Genomic DNA, 25,828 nt, shown 5'->3' with positions numbered 1-25,828 from the left:
ATGTGCACTATCAATTTGTTTACTTTGTTATGAATGCTATGCACAATCAAGTATAGAGCCTTTAGTTTTGCCTTTTTGTTATCTTCATGACGTTTAGTCTTGATTGTTGGTGCATCCTTAGGTTTTTTTTCTCTCTGTCCCTTCCTGCCATTCTCTGGCCCTTATTTCCCATATTATTATTTTCCTCTCTTACCTTGTCTGTTTGATGTACCACATCTTTCCACACTTGATCCCTTGTCCCCACTATTTAAAACCCTCTCTACTTCCCTAGTTATGCGGTTTGCAAGAACATTGGTCTCAGCACAGTTCAGGTATGGACTATCCCAATGGTACAGCCCCACTTTCCCCAGTACTGGTGCCAGTGCCCTACAAACCAAAACCCACACCAATCTTTGAGCCACTTGTTCATCTCTTGGGTTTTATGTACCCCATGCTTATTTGCATGCGGCTCAGGTAATAACCCAGAGATTATAATCTTTGAGATCTGCTTTTCAGTTTAGTACCTACTCCTCATATCCTATGCAGAACCTCTTTCCTAGTTCTGCCCATGGTACCTTACATGGACATGACAACTGGATCCTTCTCCCCCCCACCCATTGCAAGTTCCTTTCTAGCTCTGAGCAGATGTCCTGAACCCTGGCACCGGGCAAGCAACACAGCCACCTGGACTCTCGCTCTTTGCTGCAGAGAACAGTGTCGAACCCCCTCATTATATTGTCCCTTACTACCACTATATTCCTTTTTGCTTCCTCCACTTGAATGGCTTACTCTACCACGTGCCATAGTCAGTTTGCTTGTCCACCCTGCTTCCCCCATCCCCTGCCCCGCTTTCATCCAAACAAGCTGAAGGAACTTTAAACCTACTGGACAATTGCAGAGGCTGACACTCTTGTACTCCTGCCCTCTGGATCTCCTTACCTGCCTCACTCGCAGTTACACCATCCTGTCTCTGATCACTGACCATATCAGAAAACTCTGTCCTAAGTGGTGTTACTGCCTCCTGGTACAAAGCATCCAGGTAACTTCCCCCTTCCCTGATGTGTCGCAGTGTCTGCAGCTCAGCCTTCAGCTCAATGGCCCTGAGCCGCAGTTCCTCAAGCCACAAACACTTACAGCAGACGTGTTGACGTTGGAGCACAGTATTATCCAAGAGCTTATGCTGCAGCCTTGACTCATCACCTGTCCTGCTATCTTTAATGTGTTTTAAATAATTACTTCATTATATTATTCAATTATGTTGCTTTTTTATATATTTTATTAACTTTACCACCAATTTGTATACTATTTTAAACCTTAGGAAAAGAATAGACCTTAACTACTCGCTAATACTCACCAAACAGCTAACTCCTTTCCCTGTAGTAGAGCAAGAACCAATTCCTACAGAGTGAGAAAGATAGAAAAAAGGAAACAAACATCTGTATGCGGAACAGAATTTGTTCATAGGCAATCCTGTGTAAAGTGAAGCTATGATTAATTTCACTTTACTTTCCCAGGATTAATTGAAAAGTGTCTTGCCCGTACATCTTGTTACCTACTTCAAAGATAGATTTCACAGATAAGTCTTCATAATGTATCTATTCTCAGAGCCTCTCATAGGCAATTTATGGACCTCTTATTTATCTAAATTGTAAATGACATGCAAGCTATGCTATTCTAATCTTTCTATATGATGTTCTGATACCCTTCAAAATATGTAACCTAGAAGCTGATATGTGTCATGTCACTGCATGCCAGCTTCCAAAGTTGTGCTGTGTCCTACTGAAGTTGCTGAAGTCCCATACAAAGTGAGTTGGAATGTGTCAGTTGACTGAACAAATTCCACCCATTTATATTCATTAATATGTTTAGTAACCTGTTTAGTATACGAGCCCAGAAACAGTTTCTTTACATTTCCAATTACTCTCCATCCCCTCAGAAAACCTGCTGTGGTTTGGTCTTTAATCTCCTTGATGGCGTGCCCAGGTTTTGATGTCCAAGCTCCCCAAATCCCTAACTTAACTACTGAATAAAAACAAAAAAACTGCGGATGCTGGAAATCCAAAACAAAAACAAAAACAGAATTACCTGGAAAAGCTCAGCAAGTCTGGCAGCATCGGCGGAGAAGAAAAGAGTTGACGTTTCGAGTCCTCATGACTCTTCGACAGAACTTGAGTGAATCCAAGAAAGGGGTGAAATATAAGCTGGTTTAAGGTGTGTGGGGGGCGGGGGGGTGGTTTGGGTGGGGGGAGAGAAGTGGAGGGGGTTGGTGTGGTTGTAGGGACAAACAAGCAGTGATAGAAGCAGATCATCAAGAGATGTCAGACAACAGAACAAAAGAACACATAGGTGTTAAAGTTGGTGATGTTATCTAAACGAATGTGCTAATTAAGAATGGATGGTAGGGCACTCAAGGTATAGCTCTAGTGGGGGTGGGGGGAGCATAAAAGATTTAAAAATATTTAAAAATAATGGAAATAGGTGGGAAAAGAAAAATCTATATAATTTATTGGAAAAAACAAAAGGAAGGGGGAAACAGACAGAGGGTGGGGGTGGAGGAGGGAGCTCAAGACCTAAAGTTGTTGAATTCAATATTCAGTCCGGAAGGCTGTAAAGTGCCTAGTCGGAAGATGAGGTGTTGTTCCTCCAGTTTGCGTTGGGCTTCACTGGAACAATGCAGCAAGCCGAGGACAGATATGTGGGCAAGAGAGCAGGGTGGAGTGTTAAAATGGCAAGCGACAGGGAGGTTTGGGTCATTCTTGCGGACAGACCGCAGGTGTTCTGCAAATCGGTCGCCCAGTTTACGTTTGGTCTCTCTACAATGCAGCAAGCCAAGGACAGACATGTGGGCTAGAGAGCAGGGTGGAGTGTTAAAATGGCAAGCGACAGGGAGGTTTGGGTCATTCTTGCGGACAGACCACAGGTGTTCTGCAAAGCGGTCGCCCAGTTTACGTTTGGTGTCTCTACACTGGAGAGACCAAATGTAAACTGGGCGACCGCTTTGCAGAACACCTGCGGTCTGTCCGCAAGAATGACCCAAACCTCCCTGTCGCTTGCCATTTTAACACTCCACCCTGCTCTCTAGCCCACATGTCTGTCCTTGGCTTGCTGCATTGTTCCAGTGAAGCCCAACGTTTCATCTTCCGACTAGGCACTTTACAGCCTTCCGGACTGAATATTGAATTCAACAACTTTAGGTCTTGAGCTCCCTCCTCCACCCCCACCCTCTTTCTGTTTCCCCCTTCCTTTTGTTTTTTCCAATAAATTATATAGATTTTTCTTTTCCCGCCTATTTCCATTATTTTCAAATATTTTTAAATCTTTTATGCTCCCCCCACCCCCACTAGAGCTATACCTTGAGTGCCCTACCATCCATTCTTAATTAGCACATTCGTTTAGATAATATCACCAACCTTAACACCTATGTGTTCTTTTGTTCTGTTGTCTGTGACATTTTTAATGATCTGCTTCTATCACTGCTTGTTTGTCCCTACAACCACACCAACCCCCTCCACTTCTCTCCCCCCACCCAAACCACCCCCCCACCCCCCACACACCTTAAACTAGCTTATATTTCACCCCTTTCTTGGATTCACTCAAGTTCTGTCGAAGGGTCATGAGGACTCGAAACGTCAACTCTTTTCTTCTCCGCCGATGCTGCCAGACCTGCTGAGTTTTTCCAGGTAATTCTGTATTTGTTTTTGTTAACTACTGAATACCTAGCCAATTTGCTCCTCCCCTCTCTTTCCTGACTGGCCAATTTCCCAATTTCTTTATCTATCCCTCTGCCTACAATGGGGAAGGAAAACATTGTATTTATTTTTCAGGAACCAGAAAAGTACCCTTTGCTTTTCTGTCCTGAGCACATCTTGTGCAAACTTATTTCCACAATATTTCCAAAATCTTACAATGGAAATGTACAGCACTTTCCCTGATTTTCTGCCATCTCCTCAAAAACAACATTACTTCCAACTTCCAAATCATGGAATATGCTATTAGCTTAACTATGTCATGCTGTTGTTTGCAGAGAATGTCTACATTCATAATGCAGAGTATGGCATATGCCTATTTCTCATCCTCCATACCTGGGTCTCAGTTTACTGTGAATGGTGACTTAAAGCTACATCAACGAGAGCCACTTCGACACAAAGGTCTTGACACACGCTATAATGTAAGTGTATCTCCTTTTTTAAAAAGTTTATATTTTACTGTAAGGATTTTCTGCTTTGAAGCTGTTTGTGAACAATAACCTCTCACCATGATAACTTAAATATTATTTTCCAAATTTACAACTAAACTTGAAAATTATCAGTTCCAATTATAAGTGGTGATATCTGAAACTGTTCACTTGCTCCATTTGCATGACTCCATAAACAGTGTGCCATCTCAGCAGTTTAAAAATATTTTACTAAATTGTATTTACTTTACCACTGAATTCCATTTCAAGAAGACTATGCCAAGATTTGTAGACATGGTACATTGAACATTCAGTGGGATTGACTTTAACCTACGGCATACAACAGGATGCTGATGGGTGAAGTCTATTTGACATTGTTACCGTTGTGAGGTCCAAGCCATGTTAGGCCTGTTTGGGTTTTGAAATGCAACAGTACTACATGTCCCATCTGGCTTGCTATAGTCATGTGATTATGCCCTTGTGCAGTCTCTCTGTAAGCTGTCATCTTGAGATAAGTTCAGTAAAGATCTCTCACTGAGAAGACACTGAGTAGCACAGCTGTCTTTAAACGTGAAACATAGTGTCAGGAAGTGGAGCTAAAATAGAGATTTGAAATTGTGCAAATGCTGCAGAGAGGACACAGAACCCAGGCACACACAAATGTTCAAATCTGCTAAAAGCAGTTGAAAAAGGACAAGGAAAAGCAAACAAACTGAAGGCTGCAAGGGAAAACACTGAGTAAATAATATGGCTGCTGTAAACTTCCCCTTCATGGTTCCTGTTGAAATGAAAGGCAATATGTGGCAGAATTGGCAATTTTTCCACTTAAAATGCCAAAGCTACAATCTAGCAATGGATTTAATTAACAAACTGGAACCTGTGTGGGGAAAGCAGTGTTTTAACTGCAAGAAACCAAATCATTTCACACCCACGTGTTTGGCAAGAAAACAGCATAACAAGTCTATACAGATGGCCACTGGAGGGATATTGGCAGAAGAGCCTGATGGAGAACTACACAGCATACAACAGGTTAGTTCTGTCAAGTAAATGGAGGATAAATGGAGGTTTGTGACTGTTACAATGATGATCGCAGAAGGAGAGTATCAAGTGAACATGACATATTTGATAGAACTGATGCGTCATGCAACAGAATGACCTTCACACACATGTGCGAAGTAGCTCGACATGGCGATCCGCAAATGAAGCCCTCAACAGTAAGGTTGAGGCTATATGATGGCAAGATATGCAAGAAGAAAGATCTAGAGATCCAGATAAAAGATGGGACGCAATAGCCATCCACCTCAGCTGAAACAAGCCTAAAACCTGGACTGATAACTCCGAACGTGCCAACAGGGGGCAACAAAAGACCCCAGAGAAAGGGTGACAGAAGACCCCAGAGAGAGAGAAACAATATTTAAGTAAACGACCAGACGGTTGCCAACCATTTAAGTACATTGAAACGCACGAGCCAAAAGTAAATGAAGCAGATCTACAGGAAAATGTTCATATCATAGCTGAACTGGAAGATTTGAAGCGCAAAGTTCAAGCTCAGTAAATACCGTTGAAAACACACGATTAGCTGAAGCCTTCAATGAACCAAGCTTTGAGAGATCTGAACAAACAAATTTTAGAGATGAGGGACAAAGGTACCAGGAAGAAATAACTACTCTCAATTCCACAGTTGGCAAAACAAAGCAGGAATTGAAAAAACTCAACCAGATGTACAGCCAGGCAAAACAGCAGGTAGAAAAGGCACACAAAGAAACTGTGACCCTGAAAGACTCCTTGAAGAATCAATATGTAACCATGAAAAAACATAAGCTACCAACATGATCTGGAAGTCATCAACCCAGAGACTGACTAGTTAATGCATGAGAATAGTGCGTATCTAATCTTGAGTAACTCACAGTTCCACATGATCATGCATGCAACTTTGTCTTTTGTTCGCTAGGAAAAGGGACATGTTTTGGTTTGGAGATGCAACAGTACTACATGTCCTATTTGGTTTGCTGTAATCATGAAACTATGCCCTGAGGCAGTCTCTCTGGAGGCTGCAATTTTGAGATCAGTTCAATAAAGACCTCTCACTGTTGAAGCACTGCCGTCTTTAAACACGAAGCAAGGCTTAGCCTTGATTTATATGTTATCATCAAGTTGCAGGCAACAAACTGACACTCTGAAGTAGCTTGCCAGTTGGGGAGAGCCAAAAATTGGCATAATTTTATGCAGAACCAGCTGATAGTCAGAATTGGGGGTTAGAGAAACATTTGTGGGGGTTGGGAAGAGTGGATGTTGATCTGAAAAGGGCAGGACTATGGAAAAAAAAGTGGGGTATTGGCACTATTGGAAAGCTCTTTCAAATGGGTGGCAGAGACACAATTGGCCAAATGGTCTTTCACCAATTTCTGTTCAAGCCACTTAACAGTATAAAAATAAGCAGAGTATGCATTGCACACACTCCACCTATTAGTTTTTCAGAATTGCATTCGGGGCCCTGTATATTTATTAGCACCCAGGTTTATATATTACAAATAACCTCCTACAGCACTTAGGATCCTACCCAGGATGGTGGCTGTTGAAGCATTGTAAGTGAGGCAGCAAAAGATCCAACAAGCATTTTCAGGATGCTGATTGATGCCTTTTTTACACCAGGCAGGTGCACTTAAATTAGGCCATAAGACCATAAGACACAGGAGCAGAAGTTAGGCCAATCAGCCCATTGAGTCTGCTCCGCCATTCAATCATGGCTGATAAGTTTCTCAACCCCATTCTCCCGTCTTCTCCCCGTAACCTTTGATCCCCTTACCAATCAAGAACCTATCTATCTTGGTCTTAAATACACTCAATGACCTGGCCTCCACAGCCTTCAATGGCAATGAATTCCATAGATTCACCACTCTCTGGCTAAAGAAGTTTCTCCTCATTCTACCGTAACAATGTGCAGAGGCAAAAAATTTGCAGCTTCTCTAGAGGCAATTAGATGTTGTGATTGGAGGGAGTCATAAGAATTCTTTGACGGATTCAGATGGGCCAAACAACTTCCTTTTCTGTACTTGGCTTTGTGAGGTGGTGCAGAGAAGCCCCTCAAACCTGAACTTTAGTGTCCAAGGATACTCTTATGAAGAAAATCTTAAGAAACAGGACTTTACACTTTGTAAAGGGACCTCATAGAGGTATGGGGCTGAATGTTACATGCCCCCGGTGGACATGTTTCCTGCGGGGGGGCATTTTAAAAATAGGGGGGCCATAAAATGGGGTGGGCACCCGTCCCACCACCTCTCCCACTCGAGCTCACCCCCATATTATGGTGAGGGTGGGTGGAGGCGGACAGGCCCGAAATCTGTACCCTGCCCGCCATAGTTAAATGAACAATTAAGGGTCCATCAAGCCAATTGACGCTGATAATGCGCTGTCCACGCCATAACGCCATAAAACATTTGGCATGGATAGCAGGATGGGAGCGGGAAGCCATCTTTTTTACCTCAAGTGATTAAAGGGCCGGAAGGTAAGAGGGGTTCTTCTTCAGGGGCTGCCCTTTGCTGATTGCAGGGCAGCCACCACCCCCCCCCCCAATATTATGTTGAATCCCCCCTTCTTCCTACCTGCTCCCTCCCTTAATCCCACCCCTTCCCCTCCGCACCTGTGCCTAATTGACCCAAACGTTCCTGGCCCGAGATCTCAGACATCCTTGCTCCAGGGATCCAAGGCCCTCACAGGCTTTCTCCATCAGCAGTTCTGGCAGCAGCTACTGACACCTTCCTGGTGCAGTCGGGACAGATGGAGCTGCCAGCCAATCGGATTGGTCCATCATAAATCCACCTTGCGCTGCTTTACGGCTGCGGGGCAGCGTGGTGTAGGGTGTGTCGGCGCCACGCTGCTGTGGTTTCTAGAGAAGGGATTTGTCGTTCCCACCCACACCGCCATCCCCCCACCCCTCACCAACCCTCTTCAAATTATTCAGCCTATATGGATAGTAGCCAATTGCAGGGGAAAAAATCTGGAATGTTATTTTAAATAACATCAGAATGGTAGGATATGGCCCAAGGTGAATCTAGTAAAAACTGCTATGATGAAGTTGTTATTCACTAAAAGAGCACATAATTTTGGAATGGATTTCCTTGTGAATTGTGGAGTCAAAATCCCCTAGAATTATTTACTAAAGAGCTAGTTGCCAAGATTGATATATTGTAGGTTCCTTGTTGATTTAGGATAGATCAAGGTACCTTCCTCATTAATGTTTACTTGTGATCTCATATGTGTATAGATAGCTCAATCTATTGTGGTTGGAAGTGGGGTGACATGGTGTTAATGAATAATTAGAGTGTGCAGACCATTGACCAAAAGAGATTATAAATGTATACATAAGCTGGGGAAGTGGAGGGCACAGGCAGACAAGCGTGTAGTGCAAAGCAGAAATAGAAATCACTAAACATATTAAATGCCAGAACCTCAAGCTTTTAATTACATATTTTGCTAGATAGATATCAACAGTTAGGACTGGATTTTACGGGGGCAGGGGAGGTGGAGGAGTGCACTGCTCGCCTGGTGATGGGCCATAAAATGCAGCCCTTTATCAGTGGTAGACTATTGGAAAACTAAATAAACATTCAACAAATGAAGTTTAAAAAAATGAAGACAATTAAATAAATAATTGTCAACTCTGGAGCCTGTAATGTTCTGGAGTAAGGAAACCCAGGAAACACTGAGCTAACGACCAACCAGATATTGGGACCAGGTACTATAGACAATTTGCATACTACAATGTGTTTATGATAGGTCGATAAGATGCCCAATCAGATAAGTGGACAAACAACTGAGACTTAAGTATATATGCTTATATTGTTTTTATTTCCCAGGTTTCAATATTTAATGATGACAGTCCATTTGCAAGTGCCTTTGACCTGGCACATGTTATTGCATCATATCAAGATAGAAATGGTGAGATTTTCATTGCTGTGTATTGTGCATTGATATGACAATATAAAATGCTCATCATAGAACTAAATTTTTCCCTCTGAATCTAATTTGAACACTGTCTTTTTGGGTTCTAGTAACAACAATTTTTACCAATCAGTATCCTGTGTGGACAGCAGGAAGAGCTGCTGATGCCCCATTTGTGATTAATGCAATCATCAGATATCCTGTGGAAATCATCACATATCCTTTTTTAAGTTCAAGATAATGTTAAAAGTTGTGATCTGTCATTCAGGATTCTGCCACAAGCTGTGCCTTCTACCTTCACCCCATGTGTATATCTCGAACTTTAATTTGTTCTATGTAAGAAGAAAATTCGTGATTTTGTTTTACTGCCTTTTATTTCCTTGTTGCATAGCTGTGAAAATCCTGTAATATAATTGGCTGCTTGGATAGCCTGACAATATCACTGGAAAAACTCAACAGGTCTGACAACATTTGCGGAGAGGAAGACAGTTAACATTTCAAGTCCGTATGACTCTTCATCTGAACTGGGTCCATATGACTCTTCATCTGAATTGAGTTCAGATGAAGAGTCGTACGGACTGGAAGCGTTAACTGTCATCCTCTCCGCAGATGCTGTCAGACTTGCTGAATTTTTCCAGCTATTTTTGTTTTTGTACTTTGTTTTTGTTTCAGATTTCCAGCATCTGCAGTATTTTGCTTTTATCTGACAATATCACTGCTGCTCTAGGCTGTGAATACCTAGTAAAGAAAGTTGCAATCACTTTCATAACACTGCACTGCACTAATACTAGAGCTGAAATTCTCAGCGCGAAGATTGCTAGATCTCTCAGCAAGCAAACTCCATGTTAGTATTTTGAATGTGACTGACATTTAGAATTTGGTGTTGAAGCTCAAAGAATTACATTATCGTGACAATATATTTTCTTTTATGAAATTTCCACAGATGAAGGGACTTGAGGAAGGAAGGGAATGGGTGACCACCAGGCAGTCCAAGAGAACAGGGAGGTAGTTCAGGAGTCCCCTGGGGTCCTGCTCGCAAATCGATATTTCAATTTGGAAGCTGATGAGGGCGCTGGTTCCTCCAGGGAGTGCAGACAGAGCCTAGCTTCTGGCACCACGAGCAGCCTGTCTGTACAGGAAGGAAGGAAGAGAGGAAGAGCAATAGTAATAGGGGATTCTATAGCTAGGGGAACAGATAGGCACTACTTTGGCCGTCAACATACTCCAGGATGGTGTGTTGCCTCCCTGGTGCCAGGGTCTGGGTCACTGAACGGCTGCAGGGCGTCCGTCTTCAGGGTGATTAGGCAGAGGTCATGGTACATGTTGGTACTAATGACATAGGTAGAAAGGGGGATGAGGTCTTACATCAAGAATTCAGGGAGTTAGGCAGTAGACTAAAAAGCAAGACCTCACGGGTTGTGATCTCTGGATTACTCCCAGTGTCACATGCTAGTGAGCTCAGAAATAGGAGAATAGCGCAGATGAATACGTGGCTTAAGAGTTGGTGCAGGAGGGACGGTTTTAGATTCCTGGATCACTGGGACCGTTTCTGGGGAAGGTGGGACCTGTACATAGTGTTAAGGGCTTGGATGGAGTGGATTTCTTGAAATGTCTACAGGAGAATTTTTTAGGTCAATATGTAGAGGGTCCAACAAGGGACGGTGCAGTGCTGGACATAATTCTGGGGAATGAAGCCAGACAGGTGGGTGAGGTGGTGGTGGGGGAGCATTTTAGTGATAGCGACCATAACATGGTGCAATTTAAGTTTGTTATGGACAAAGAAATAGACAAGTTGCAAAAAAATGTTCTGGATTGCGGGAGAGCAGATTTTAGTAACATAAGGCAGGATCTGGCCAAGGTCGACTGGGAACAGCTACAGAGGAACAGTGGGGGGGGCATTCAAAAAGGAAATGGGGAATGTACAGGCTCAACATGTTCCCTTTAGGGTGATAGGAAGGAGTAACAAGCACAGAGATCCATGGATGACCAGAGATATTCAGGTTACGATGAAAAGGAAAAGAGAGGTTTTTAGCAGGTACAAGGGGGAGCAAATCAACGGAGGCATTAGTGGAGTACAGAAAGTACAGGTGGAGCTTAAAGCAATTAGGAGAGCAAAGAGGGGATATGAGAAAGCTCTGGCTGGTAAAAGTAGGGAAAATCCCAAGATATTCTGTAAGTATATCAATGGGAAGAGGATAACCAGAGAAGACCCATAAGGGACCAAGGGGGCAATCTTTAGGTGGAGCCAGAGGACATTGGTAGAGTGTTGAACAAATACTTCACATCCGTCTTCACCCAAGAGAATGAGGATGAAGGTATGAAACTCGGGGAGAGAGACTGCGAGGTTCTTGAGCAAATTGATATAGGGAGTGACAAGGTATTGGAAGTGTTGGCAGGCTTAAAAGTGGACAAATCTCCAGATCTGGATGATTTGTGTCCCAGACTGCTGAGGGAGGCAAGGGAGGAGATGGCAGGGGCTCTGACCCAAATTTTTAGTTCCTCTCTGGCCACGGGGGAGGCGCCAGAGGACTGGAGAACTGCTAATGTGGTTCTGCTATTTGAGAAGGGTTGTAGAGATAAGCCAGGGAACTACAGGCCAGTGAGTCTCATGTCAGCGGTAGGGAAACTATTGGAGAAAATTCTGAAGGAGAGAATCTATCTCCACTTGGAGAGGCAAGGTTTGATTGGTGATAGTCAGCATGGCTTTGTCAGAGGGAGGTCATGCCTAACAAATTTGGTTGAATTTTTTGAGGAGGTGACCAGGTGTGTAGATGAGGGTAGTGCAGTTGATGTCGTTTATATGGATTTCAGCAAAGCCTTTGACAAGGTCCCACATGGGAGACTTATAAAGTAGGCAAATGCACATGGGATACAGGGTAACTTGATGAGGTGGATTCAAAATTGGCTTAGTTGTAGGAGACAGAGGGTGATGACAGAAGGATGCTTTAGTGACTGGAAGCCAGTGTCCAGTGGCGTACCACAGGGATCTGTGCTGGGTCCCCTATTATTTGTCATTTGTATAAATGACATAGATGACTATGTGGGGGGTAGGATTAGTAAGTTTGCGGATGACACAAAGATTGGCCGGATGGTTAACAGTGAGGTCGAGTGTCTTGGGCTACAGGAAGATATAGAAGGGATGGTCAAATGGGCAGATAAGTGGCAGATGGAATTTAACCCTGAAAAGTGTGAGATGATACACTTTGGAAGGAGTAATTTGACAAGGAAGTATTCAATGAACAGCGTGACACTCGGAAGTTCTGAGGAACAAAGGGACGACCTTGGCGTGTGTGCCATAGATCTCTGAAGGCAGAGGGGCATGTTAGTGAGGTGGTGAAAAAGGCATTTGGGACACTTGCCTTTATCAATTAAGTCATAGATTACAAAAGTACGGAGGTCATGTTGGAGTTGTATAGAACCTTGGTGAGGCCACAGCTGGAGTAGTGTGTGCAGTTCTGGTTGCCACATTATAGGAAGGATGTGATTGCACTGGAGAGGATGCAGAGGAGATTCACCAGGATGTTGCTTGGGATGAAACATTGAAGTTATGAAGAGAGGTTGGATAGACTTGGGTTGTTTTCATTGGAGCAGAGAAGACTGAGGGGTGACCTGATCGAGGTGTTCAAGATTATGAGGGGCGTGGACAGGGTGGATAAGGAGCAGCTGTTCCCCTTAGTTGAAGGGTCAGTCACGAGGGGGCATAAGTTCAAGGTGAGGGGCAGGAGGTTTAGGGGGGATGTGAGGAAAAACTTTTTTACTCAGAGTGTGGTGACAGTCTGGAATGCGCTGCCTGGGAGGGTAGTGGAGGCGGGTTGCCTCACATGCTTTAAAAAGTACATGGATGAGCATTTGGCATGTCATAACATTCAAGACTATGGGCCAAGTGCTGGTAAATGTGATTAGGTAAGTAAGTCAGGTGTTTCTCACATGTTGGTGCAGACTCAATGGGCCAAAGGGCCTCTTCTGCACTGTGATTCTGTGATACGTTGGATGCCATAATATCTGATTTATTAGCAAACAAAGAAATTCTAAACGTACAAAAATTATGGGCAGAAGACCAGCTAGTCCATCAAGCCTGCCTCACCAGCATGACTAGACCCAGTCCCACCCTCCTGCAGGCAAGAAATCTGTCAAAAAATTGTCATATTATGGTGCGGACATGTTTCAAATTGAAGCAGTATAGCGGCATAAACGGATCAAATTGAAAAATGAAAGAAATTTGCGCACCTCAGACCAAGCGCAGTGTAGGGCAAATTAAAAACCTTATTACCAATTTGTTCAATCTCATCTTGCATAAATACTTGCCCGATCATGGGGCTGTGTCTTGCTTTAGCATTATCGATACGTTTAGAAATGAAAACTGGCACAACCTTGGGTTTAATACACGCTTGGAGAAATTCAATGGACAGCTTACTTGTTCTTAACTTACTTGTAGGTCGAACTATGTTGTTGATATTCCGAATTTGGTCTTTGTTGTACCTCTGCCTCAAATCATCATTTGGGAGTACAAAACATGAGTATTGCTGAAAAAAGAGACATGTCAAAGCTTTTCGTCTTATACTCATCAGGACAATTTGAAAGAATACAAATATAAGGGGAAAACAACAATTTATATTGTATGTGAAGAGAATGCTGATTGGTTGACTTCCAGCAATTGGCTGACTTTCACATGCAACACGAATGGCTTACAGCATTGTGAGGCCTTAAGACCAACCTGGACATACACATCAGTAAACCTGACAAAGGAATGGGAATAGTCATCCTTAACAAGCGTGACTATATCACCAAAATGCACAGCATTCTTAATGACGGGTCCAAATTTGTATCCATTGGATCTGCTGCTCGACATGACAGGACAGCCTTCCTCGAAAGTAAGGTTAAAAAAACGCTCGCTGGACTTGTGTAAGAGCTATGAGATACGGCGTGATATAAATGACAGGGTTCGTCTCACGATTTGCTACGTCAACATATGTATGGGCTGCCTAAAACACACAAAAGTGATGTCCCTTTGCGCCCTATCTTATCTATGACTGGTTCTGCACAAGATGAATTGACCAAATGATTGGGCGAATTGTTACAACTTGTTTTGACCAAGTTTCCCACATATACTTTGAAGGACTATTTCACATTTATGAAGGCCATACAGGACTTGCATATTGATAGCAATCAGTGTCCATGTGCTCATTTGACGTTGCTAGCCTATTCACCAATGTTCCACTTAAGGAAGCCATAAATATTTGCGCTGCAGCCCTACATCATGGCGATCTGGACCTGCCACCATTGCATGAATCAGTATTCATTGAACTTATGAAATTGGCAACTCCCTCAGTTGTTTAGTTTTAATGACACCGTGTATGCCCAAATAGATGGTGTTGCCATGGGATCCCCTCAAGGCCCAGCTCCTGCAAACACCTTTGTTGGGTCCCATGAGAAATGTGTCTTTGATGGAATGATACCCAATCTCTTACCCCTTGCATATTTCCGATATATGGATGATACATTCGCTATATTTAAATCCGCAACTGCATGTAATCATTTGCTTACATGCCTTAATGGGCCCTATCCTGCGTTCAAATTCACCTTTGAAATGGAGCAGTCAAATGAACCCCCCTTCCTTGACGTACTAGTTGAGAAATCAGCCGGGGGTTGCCTACAACTGTCTACCGCAAGCCTACCTTCACTGGTCAATATATGCGTTTGGATTCTTACAGCTCCACACATTATAAGATCGGTCTTATTGGCAACCTTATAAATAGGGCCCGAGCCATTTGCTCACCATGCAAGCTTGATGCTGAAATAGGGCACATCAAAGGCATCCTACAGGATAATGGCTTCCCTGATCAGATCATTTTGTGCTGTGTGTCACGCAAACTCATTAACGACCCTAAGGCCTTCACTTTCGGCCCTGAAAAGTGCCCAGTCCGCCTCAGATTACCCCGGAAAGGCAAGGTATCTCAAATATTTGAGCGACAACTATTTGAAGCTAACTGTTTCACACTGCTACTATGCAGTAGCAACATGAATGGTATTCGCCACTAACAGGATGCTGCCATCAAGCCAAAAAAAAACATTCTGCCCATCACACAAATAAGTAATGTGGTATATGAATTCATTTGCCAACTATTCAGCAGTCTCTTCACAAACAGTATAATTTGTTGTTTTCCCTTTATATTGGTATTCTTGTGAAGTGTCCTGATGAGTGCAAGACAAAAAGCTTTGACATGTCTTTTTCTCAGCAATGCTCAAGTTCTGTACTACCAAGTTACTATTTGTATACCTGAGACAGAGGCATAGCAAAGACCAAACTCAGGATATTAGCACCATAGTCTGACTTACAGGTAAATTAAGAACAGGTAAGCTATTTATTGCATTTCTCCAAGTGTGTATTAAACCCAAGGTTGTGCCAGTTTTCATTCCCAAATGTATTGATAATATTAAAACGAGACACAGTCCCACAATCAAGCAAGCATTTATGTGAGATGAGATTGAACAGATTGGTAAGAGAGTTACTGATTTACGCATGCCCCACACTGTGCTTGGTCTGAGATGTGCAATTTTCTTTCATTTTTTGATTTGATCCATTTATACAATCATATTACTTCAAGTGTCATATTATTTGTTTTAACAGCCACCTGCAGTTCCTCGAGGTGATGTTAGGTGAGCTATTGATTAGAGCCTTAGCTAGACCCCATTTGGAGTACTGCATTCAGTTTTGGGCACCTGACTTCAGGAAGAACATGGTAACCTTGGAGGGGTTGTAGCACAGATTCACCAAAATGATCCTGGGTTAGAGGGTTAAATTATGAGGACAGATTGCAGAAAATGAGCTTGTATTCACTTCTGTATACAAGATTGAGAGTTGATTTGATCAAGTTAATTGAAATGTTAAATGCATTTAATAAGGCCTATATAGAGAACACATTTCCTATGTTGGGGGAACCAAGAATGTGGAAAGATGTTTTGGGATGTTTTACAATCTTAGCAAAATGGTGAATATTGGAAACTTTCCTGCTATCCTTTCCAATTTGGCTAAAACATAGCAACAAAAGGAAATCTTTTCCAGGATTATTAAGCAATGCTTCATAAGCATGAATTAGGAAATTTTTGGCATTCATGTAAACATGACAGTGATCATTCATGGATTTAGAATTTTTTTGCCTGCCAGGTTATGTACTCATTGGAGTTAATGGGTCGTTATTCAAACTTGTTGTCCATTTGGAACATCATTCTCCAACCTAATGCCTTCCAGCTGTGCCTCATCAGTTCTATGGCTAGAAATGAAGCTCTGATGATAAACAAATGTATTCTATTTTTTAGGACATAACCTAAAGGTACTGGCTGGCTACTGTGAAATGGGTTTCAAAGTAATCCCATGTTTGGCATAGACGGCGACGCCTTTTCTTACTTTGTGCAAGTCAGTCTTCAAGGATCAGATGGTCCAGCAGATTAAACTATTTCAGTTTTGAGGGAGTTTTCAGAAACTTCCTGTGATAACGAATAATCTCCTTAGCCAATGGAAAGTTTCCTGTACTCTGCTTATCTTTATAATTGTAATGAGACTATCAATTTGGCCTGCTCCACTAAATTTAACATTAAGGCCATGCAAGAAAATCCCACAGTATTAGATCACCTCTATTCCAGACCCTCTGAGATCCCATCCGTTTTGTTCTGCTGCTGTGAGGTGAGATCTGGCGCAAATAGTGGTAAAAATATCTTTGCTCTGAAGTAGTTTTATCTTTGGAAGTTATTTGATACAATTTTTTGTTTAGAAAGTGAAATGGAGTTAGGCCACAGCTCGAGTACTGTGTGCAGTTCTGGTCGCCACACTATAGGAAGGAGGTGATTGCACTGGAGAAGGTGCAGAGGAGATTCACCAGGATTTTGCCTGGGCTGGAGCGTTTTAGCTATGAAGAGAGACCGGATAGGCTAGGGTTGTTTTCCTTAGAGCAGAGAAAGCTGAGGGGGGACCTGATAGAAGTATACAAAATTATGAGGTGCATAGATAGGGTGGATAGGAAGCAACTTTTCCCCTTGGCAAAGGTGTCAGTAACCAGGGGGCATAGATTTAAGGTAAGGGGCAGGAGGTTTAGGGGGAATTTGAGGAAAAATATTTTCACCCAGAGGGTGGTTAGAATCTGAAACACACTGCCTGAGGGGTGGTAGAGGCAGGAACCCTCATAACATTTAAGAAGTATTTAGATGAGCACTTGAAATGCCATAGCATACAGGGCTAGGGGAAAAGTGCTGGAAAATGAGATTAGAATAGATAGGTGCTTGATAAGGTAGATAAGGTGGTTAAGAAGGCATATGGGATACTTGCCTTTATTAGCTGAGGCACAGAATATAAGAGCAGGGAGGTTATGCTGGAACTGTATAAAATGCTGGTTAGGCCACAGCTAGAGTATTGCGTGCAGTTCTGGAATCTGCATTATAGGAAGGATGTGATTGCACTAGAGAGAGAGTGCAGAGGAGATTTACCAGGATGTTGCCTGGGCTGGAGAGTTTTAATTATGAGGAGAGATTGGATAGACTGGGGTTATTTTCCTTGCAGCAGAGGAGATTGAGGGGGGACATGATTGAGGTGTATAAAATTATGAGGGGCATAGATAGGGTAAACAGGAAGGAACTTTTCCCCTTGGTAGAGAGATCAATAACTAGGGGGCATAGATTTAAGGTAAGAGGCAGGAGGTTTAAAGGGGATGTGAGGAAGAATTTTTTCACCCAGAGGGTGGTGGGAATCTGGAAAACACTGCGTGAAAGGGTGGTAGAGGCAGAAACCCTCATAACATTTAAGAAGTGTTTAGATGAGCTCCTGAAATGCCATATCATACAGGGCTACGGGTCAAGTGCTGGAAAATGGGATTAGAATAGTTAGGTACTTGTTTGACCGGCGCAGACTTGATGGGCCTTTTTCTGTGCTGTAGACCTCTATGACTCTTATGAAATACATTATTTTCTAATTGATAGCAATCAATATGATCTAAGATTCAGAATTCACAATCCCCCTACCTACTAAACTTTAACCCAGAAGCATAACCTTGAAAGTAATAGAGATTAGAATAGTAACATGAAGTATAAAGAAAAAGGAAGACTTGCATTTATATAGTGCCTTTCACAACCTCGGGAGGTCCCAATGATTCATCAGCCATTAGGGTGATTACTCAGATCTGTCGTCTGTCGCTCAGTTGGTAGCACCCGTACCTCCTGTCAGAAGGTTTTGGATTCAAATCCCACTCAGAGACTTGCATGCACAAGTTTTGGCTGACACCTAGTAATATTGAGGGAGTGCTACACTGTCGGAGATGGCATCTTTTGGATATGTTTGCCTGTCTTGTCCTGGCCATATTCATCAACAGCATCTTCTCCTTTATTGTGACTTTAGGAGCAGAATCTGTCGTCACAGTTTTAATGTCAAGTTCCTTAACCAGTCCGATGCCCTACTGGAGTGCAAGCCTAAGTCACCCTCAAACTTGAGTTGGGGGCAAGATGATATTATGTGCTTCATGGTTTGTTCAGGGTTTCCACAGTTGAGACAAGGTTTTGAGGTGCCATTTGTACTTCAAGTGGCCGCATTGGCCTTGTCCAGCCCTTATTCTTTTGAGGGCTGTCCACATACTTCAAGGTAAATTGAAACTTGGTTGTTGAGATATTGGATTGGAGGCATTGTGCTTATTTGGGAGGAGTTTCCTGCCCAAGCATTCTTCAGGTTTCATCAATGTTATGGAGTTGGAGATGTTCGATTTATGTTCAGGAGTTTCGTAGTGCCATGTGGCGAGTTGGGAGGTCTTGAAGTCTCTATGGATGGGGAGGTCTAAATTATTTTTCTGCGTGTTGTTCCGTCACCTTGAATGGAGGGAGGGATGATATTTGAGAGGACTTGTAACCACTGAGCTGGAGTTGATCTCAGAGTTTCAGAGATTATCCTCATTATTGAATGAAGTTGTATGTCAGTGCGTTTGGTGTTGTGGCTTGAGGCCCATATGGGGGCACAGTACTCAGCTGTCCAGAAGACCAGAGCTATGGCAGAAACGGAGTGGATAGCAGCTTTTGCACCCCAGCTTGTGTCAGCGAGCTTATGGATGACACTCTAAGTACTCCCTTTTCCTTTTGTTTATATTTCTTAGTGCTATTATAATCTTTGTTACTTTCAAGACTGCTTGGTGTCTATGACTGTGAACTTCGAACCATAGATCATTGATTCTGCTCAGTACTGCTGAATAACAAAAGCAAAATACTGTGAATGCTGAAAGACTGAAATTAAAACAGAAAGTGCTGGAAATATTTAGCAGGTCAGGTAGGAATCAGTGGATAACAGTTCTGTTGCAGTTCTTATACAAAGTCAACATCTATTCATGCATGATAAAAGCAAAAAATTGCGGATGCTGGAAATCCAAAACAAAAACAAAAATACCTGGAAAAACTCAGCAGGTCTGACAGCATCCGCAGAGAGGAACACAGTTAACGTTTCGAGTCCATATGACTCTTCAACAGAAGCGTCATACGGACTCCAAACGTTAACTGTGTTCCTCTCTGCGGATGCTGTCAGACCTGCTGAGTTTTTCCAGGTATTTTTGTTTCTATTCGTACATTTTGCATTTACTTCCTTTTGTTTGTTCTGCTCCTTAATTGTGGTTTTACCTATCGTCCTGGTTTCTGGGAAATGATTAAGATCGCTTGGATCCAGTATGTCAGCATTCTTCTCATCTTTTTGTGGGTCTTTGAGAAAATTAAGCTCTTTGTCTTCCAAAATCATGTGTTAACTGCTATAATGGTGCCACCATATAAGCAGCACCAATTGTAACTAACTACTAAAGAACATCTTGTAAAACGTTGCTAATCCCACATTCACAGCAGCAATTAAATGTATAACAAGACAAGTTGTCATATCAGTATTTGATCCTTAAGTGCAATTTACTTCTGTATATTGCAGGTTGCCTTAAGAGCAAATTCAAATCTGTATTCCTTGCATACCTGTGTGAACCAAGGGATAAATACAGTTATAGGGAATGTTCTAATCACAACATTTTCCTCAGCAAAAATACATTGTTCCCTAAAACACCCTTCATAGAATTACAAGGAATTTTACAGCAGAGAAACAGGCCATTCAGCCTGTCAGATCAATGCTTGTGCTTATCCTCTATACAAGCTTCTCCCGCCTTACTTCACACTATATCAACATATAGTCCTAGACCTTACTCCCTCATGTACTATCTGTCTTCGCCTCAAACGCATCTATGGTTGGAAATTACTCATGCCTTGCATAGAATAATGGTGGCAAATAGTGTCAATTTATAATTTGGTTTACACTTCTATAGTTCCACTTTGTTTCAGTATAAAGCACCAGATTTATGAGGTATTCATTAGATAATATCTATGTGAAGTTGATGGGCTTCCAATAAGAAGTTAGGAAAAATTATAAAGATTTTAATTATTTTATATAAGAGCATCAAACTTCCATTCTCAGCTTTCACTGTTTAGAGCACTGCAATAGAAGCATGAACATAATGATCCAATAATAGATTGGAAAATTTAATTGGAGGTCATTAAAAAAACCTTGCATTTAAATGGTCTCCTTGCAAAATTTTCAGAACTTGTATTGCTATCTGAATTAAAGTTTGTAATGTGTGTCTGTGTTATTGCAGGTGCAATTTCAGAAACACACATACACTATATATGTATGTATACTGTGAGAGGATATAATATTTTGTAACCATAATCTACGATACCACTGATTTGCAAATCACTTTGTGCTTTTATCACATGACAATCTGACGGTGTTATCAGTATTTAGGCATTTGAATTACATGATTAGACCTGTAATTTGAACAGAGTTGTATATCATTGGTAAAAGCAAATTACTGCGGATGCTGAAATCTGAAATAAAAACAAAATACTGGAAAAGCTCAGCAGGTCTAGTAAAATCTGTGAAGAGAGAAAAACAGTGTTAACATTTCGAGTCTGTATGACTCTTCTTCAGAGCTAAAGAAAATTATAAATGTGATGGATATTATACTGTTTAAGAGGGAGTGGAACAAAAGGGATAGGTCAAGAATAGCTCAGGAGAGATTGACAAAGATGTCATGGACGCAAGACAAAGGGAGTGTTAATGGTAGTTTTAAAGACTAAACAAGGCACTGATTGTGGCATGAAGGTAAGATAGCAGAATGTGTTGATAGCCAAACAGGGTTCAGCACTTTGTGAAAGCACAATATAGAAACACGTGACAGATGACCTTGTGGGGGGGAGGACAGTTGGAGAAAAAATATTATAAAGGATTTTAAAAATATATATTAATAAATAAACAAATAAAAATTTAAAAATTGGATTAAAATGGAGGAGAGAGTTCATGGTCTGAAGTTGTTGAACTCTATGTTAAGGTCGGAAGGCCGTTAAGTGCCTAAATGGAAGATGAGGTGCTGTTCCTCCAGTTTGTGTTTGGCTTCACTGGAACATTGCAGCAGGCCAAGGATGGACATGTGGACATAAGAGCAAGATGATGTGTTAAAATGAATAGCGACAGGAAGGTCTGGGTCATGCTTGTGGACTGAGCGAAGGTGTTCCGCAAAGCGATCATCCAGTCTGTGTTTAGTCTCCCCACAATGTAGAGGAGACCGCATTGGGAGCAGTAAATACAGTAGACCAAATTGAAGGAGATGCAAGTGAAGCACTGCCTCACCTGAAAGGAGTGTTTTGGGGCCTTGGATGGTGAGGAGGGAGGAGGGAGGAAGGGGGAGGTAAAGGGGCAGGTGTTGCACCTTCTGCGATTGCATGAGAAGTTGCTGTGGGAAGGGAGTGAAGAGTTGGGGGTGATGGGGCCAGCGTGTCATGGAGGGAATGGTCTCTACGGAATACTGACAGTGGGGTGAGGGGAAGATGTGTTTGGTCAAGGCATCATGCTGGAGTTGGTAGAAATGGTGGAGGATGATCCTTTGAAGGTGGGGGCTGATGGGGTGAAAAGTGAGGACAGGGAGGATCTTTCATGGTTCTGGGAGTGAGGGGAAGAGTGAAGGCAGAGATGCAAGAGATGGGTTGGACACAGTTGTCAACCCCAGTGTTGGGGAAACATCGGTTAAGGAAGAAGGAAGACATGTCAGAAGCATCGTTTTGGAAGGTAGCATCATTGGAACAGATGTAATGGAGGTAGAGGAACTGGGAGAATGGGATGGAGTCCTTACACGAAGAAGGGTGTGAGGAGCTGTAGTTGAGCTAGCTGTGGGATTTGGTGGGCTTGTATTGATTGTAATCATTGGCCTTGATTGCAATTATAAAAACTAAACCGTAGTAACTACTATAAGTTCTATTGTTATGATCTTGGTAGAGAGCAGCAATATGTTTAGCTTTATTTGAATTCAAAATCCAGGTATTTACTAAAAATGAAACTATAAGGTTAACGGTTAAAAAAAAACTACTCAAAAATCAAATAATATAAATATTAATAATTACAGTCCATCTTAAATAGTCAGTTACGTTAAAGATATTAAAAGCACAATGAACCCAATTATTTCACTCTAAACCGAACTCCATAATTCAAATTTCCTTCTGCACCCATTTTATTTTACACCCCCAAAAAACTCAAGTCAGATAATTATCAGAGATGAGAAGATAAACCATTTGGCTTGAGTAATATTTCAAAGATTTATGAAATTTCTTAGGCCTTCTGCTTACTTCAGGCAAGGTCATCCCTTCAAATCTCCTCCAACCATCTCACTGCTGTAGACTCCCCGTTCAATACAGGCATCGCTAGCTTCTTAAGCTTAGCCACTTCTGTGTCGGAACTCTCCTGGTTCTAATGTTCTTTAACTCTGGAAACTTGTATCTAGAGCTCTCTCCCTTCTCAGCTTGGCTATCCCGGAAGTCCAACTCAAAGTTAATAGAGTCCTTCAGTTACCAAGAATTTTAACAAGAAAGACTCTTTTAGCCAAGACACAGAATTTCAGCTGAATTGTGATGCAAAGAGATGTTCCTTACTCTGAAGCTGGCTTGTTTTAAACCTGCTTGAAACAGAATTGCACCCAGGAATCTATTCATCTATAATTAACTTCTGGTTGACCCATTTTTTCCTATTGTTTATCTCCCAGATCTCACATGATCAGTTACTTGAAGTAAATGGCTGTTTACAATAAATCACCTTTCAGAGAAACCCACACAAGACTGTAGGGCAGAATCTTCCCCTCCAGTCAGCAGTGGGAATCGCGATGGACAGGGGAGCAAGATTTGGCAGGAGGCCAAAAATCAGTTTCCTGATGACGGGAAATTATTTTGGAGCCTTGTTCTTCTGACTTTCATGGTGGGTGGAGTGTCATGTGGAGCTATGTCAAGAACTCCATTTGCATCTTATGAATGCTCATTAAAAGGCCAACACACAGGAATCTTGTTCCCCCTCCAAATTAAGCATCCTGCCAATGGGAATTTAGAACGTTCACTTTCATGATTCTATATAAGTGGTGTGCACCTGGTGAGGTAGACCTCTTCCTTGGCTTTGAGATCAGTTGATGCTGCTTTTGCCTTCCTTTCATACCGTCACGGAAAGATATCGGCTGCCTGTAGCGCAAGCTGCGCCAAGACTGGGCATAGGGGAGGGGTGAGGCCAACGTAGGACTTGGGGGGTGGTGGGAGGAAGGGGGCGGTGTTGGGGGATAAGTCAAGGAGCAGAGTGGAAAGTGAATGGCTGTCCTGATGACATTTAAGTATGAAGCTTATGAGGTATTGGCGGGGCAGAATACATTCTGTCCATACCACCACAAGTTTCATGGATGTAAGGTCTCATGTGTTCAGCTGCTGCGCTGTCCAGCAGAAGTCACTCTGACTTCCGTTTTTGCTGCCAGACATAGGATGGATTGCTGGCGGCAGTAGTGATAGGTGGCGTGTGTGGACAATATGGCAGGAGCTGTTTCATGATGGCAGGTTGCAATCATCCTCTGAGCTTGCCAACAGCGGGCTGCGTTTCCCCCCAATGCTCATCAGAGAGCTCATTGTAATGCATCAAAATATCATTAAAAGGCCATCCTGCCAGGCTCCTGGACACCCACTGGTTCCTCCGTCCACGTTGGCAGGAAAGCACATCGATGTGTTTCACAACAGCACACAGGCAACGTGCACTTGGCGGCCTTTACTCTGGGGGAACTGGAGGTGAGTGAGCAGCATCGTTCTGCAGAGCTCACCAGGGTTGCTTGTTGCTTTGCAGGCTTCAAGGGGGCCGGGGTGAAGTGCTGCCCTACTAGGGAGGCGACTATTGTCAGGGGGTTGACCCGGGGGGGGTGGGGGGCAACTGCTGTCCAGCCTCGGAGACGACTTGTCAGGGGGTTGTCCAGGGGCAACCGCATACTAGCCTTGGAGGCGACTGTTGTTGGAGGGGAGGCAACTGCTGCCCTGGTGTTGGATTCCGCGCACAAGAAATCGAGGTGGGGGTAGGGTAGGCGAGAGAGTAGCCATACATTAGGGACATCTGTATAAACTGACCATTCCTCTGCAACTGAGACAGTTCAGGTGCAGCCACTGTGGTATGATTGGGGTCGGGCTCCTAGACTGCTTGCCCAAGCAACGCGGAGGCACCAAGTGCCATCAAACGCTCCAGACCTTACCTCCCCCGCGCCCACCCTTGCTCCCTCACCGGTACAGACTGTGAATCCGCGACCACTTTACTGGACCATGGAGCAGCTGGACTGCACGCGTTGTACAATCTCCTCGCCAACACTGGCCATGTAGCAGTCACTGCTGGAGGCACTCACAGCCCCTTGCAATCTCAGCATCCTGGTTAGGTGCAGTCTCCCCCATGTCACAGCCTGACAGGGCAGCCATGCAGCGCACTCATCTGTGGCCATCTGAGGGGTGGCCAGAACTCTCCGGGAAGCGTTAAGGGGTCGACACACAGGGCCAAGAAAGGTAATAAGTACACCCATGCTAACCACGTCTCTCTCTCTTTCATGCCACAACAAGACCACATCAGGAGCAAGGAGCCTGGTGTCCTAGCTGTATGCCTCATGGCCTACAGAGAGCAAAGAAAATGGTGAAGAGAGTGATTGAGGTTCCTGGCCATATATAGGCAGGAGCAGCAACCTTAGGAAGAAGGGGCTGCTGGGGCTCCCGCACATGCTGCCCAGGAGCGAAAATGAATCGTGGCTGGTCAGCGCCTAGGGACACCCAGGGCCTATAGATGCCGCCTGTCATTCTTGCAGATGACTGAGAACCAGTGTCACCGATGACTGTGCATGTCCAGGGACCTGGTCGCTCACATCTGCCACTTACTGTAGGACTTAGCGCCAAGGGGACATGGAAGGCATCCACTGCCAGTGACTATGAAAGTGACTGCGGCATTCAGTTTCTACGCCAGTGGCTCCTTTCAGGGCTTCACAGGTGACCTCTGTGGGATATCACAAGCCGCCACCCACAAATGCATTCATGAGGTCACAGATAGTCCGATGTGCTTACCAGATTGTGATCCCAGGGGCTATTCTAAAACTAGGTCCCACCAAGGTGTGTGTCTCTGCACTGGTGGAGGGTGTGTGTGAGAGCTGTGACAGGACTTCAAGGCAGATGCCTCCAGATTCCTCTTCAGAGGTTTCTTCAGGGATTGGAGGCCCTAGGTCATGGACTCTGTCGGTTGTTTGGCAGATGTGCCTGCAAAAGCAAAGGGAGATAATTAGTGCATGGCAGTGGCCTGTGAAAAAGGACACATCACTCACAGCATGGTTGTCTGATGGATGTTGTACTTCTGGAGCCTCACTTGGTAGAGCA

General features: G+C 43.2%; 1 protein-coding gene across 3 annotated transcripts in view; it reads left to right on the top strand.

Moving 5' to 3' along the window:
- Positions 1-25,828, top strand: part of tmem231 (transmembrane protein 231) — an 84,998-nt gene that overhangs the window by 57,287 nt on the left and 1,883 nt on the right. For 2 of the 3 annotated variants that reach the window (XM_041191300.1, XM_041191298.1), the window contains exons 4-7: positions 4,004-4,147; positions 9,010-9,091; positions 9,205-9,310; positions 19,733-19,777. In XM_041191300.1, coding sequence (XP_041047234.1) covers positions 4,004-4,147; positions 9,010-9,091; positions 9,205-9,310; positions 19,733-19,777 — 377 coding nt within the window. Of the gene's footprint in view, positions 1-4,003; positions 4,148-9,009; positions 9,092-9,204; positions 9,311-19,732; positions 20,996-25,828 lie in introns of those variants that run through there. The other variant, XM_041191301.1, reaches the window with a different exon arrangement.

This window comes from Carcharodon carcharias, chromosome 7, assembly GCF_017639515.1.
Source record: "Carcharodon carcharias isolate sCarCar2 chromosome 7, sCarCar2.pri, whole genome shotgun sequence".
Taxonomy (NCBI): domain Eukaryota; kingdom Metazoa; phylum Chordata; class Chondrichthyes; order Lamniformes; family Lamnidae; genus Carcharodon; species Carcharodon carcharias.
Note: the sequence above shows the minus strand (reverse complement) of the source record. Positions and strands in the feature narration are given on the sequence as shown.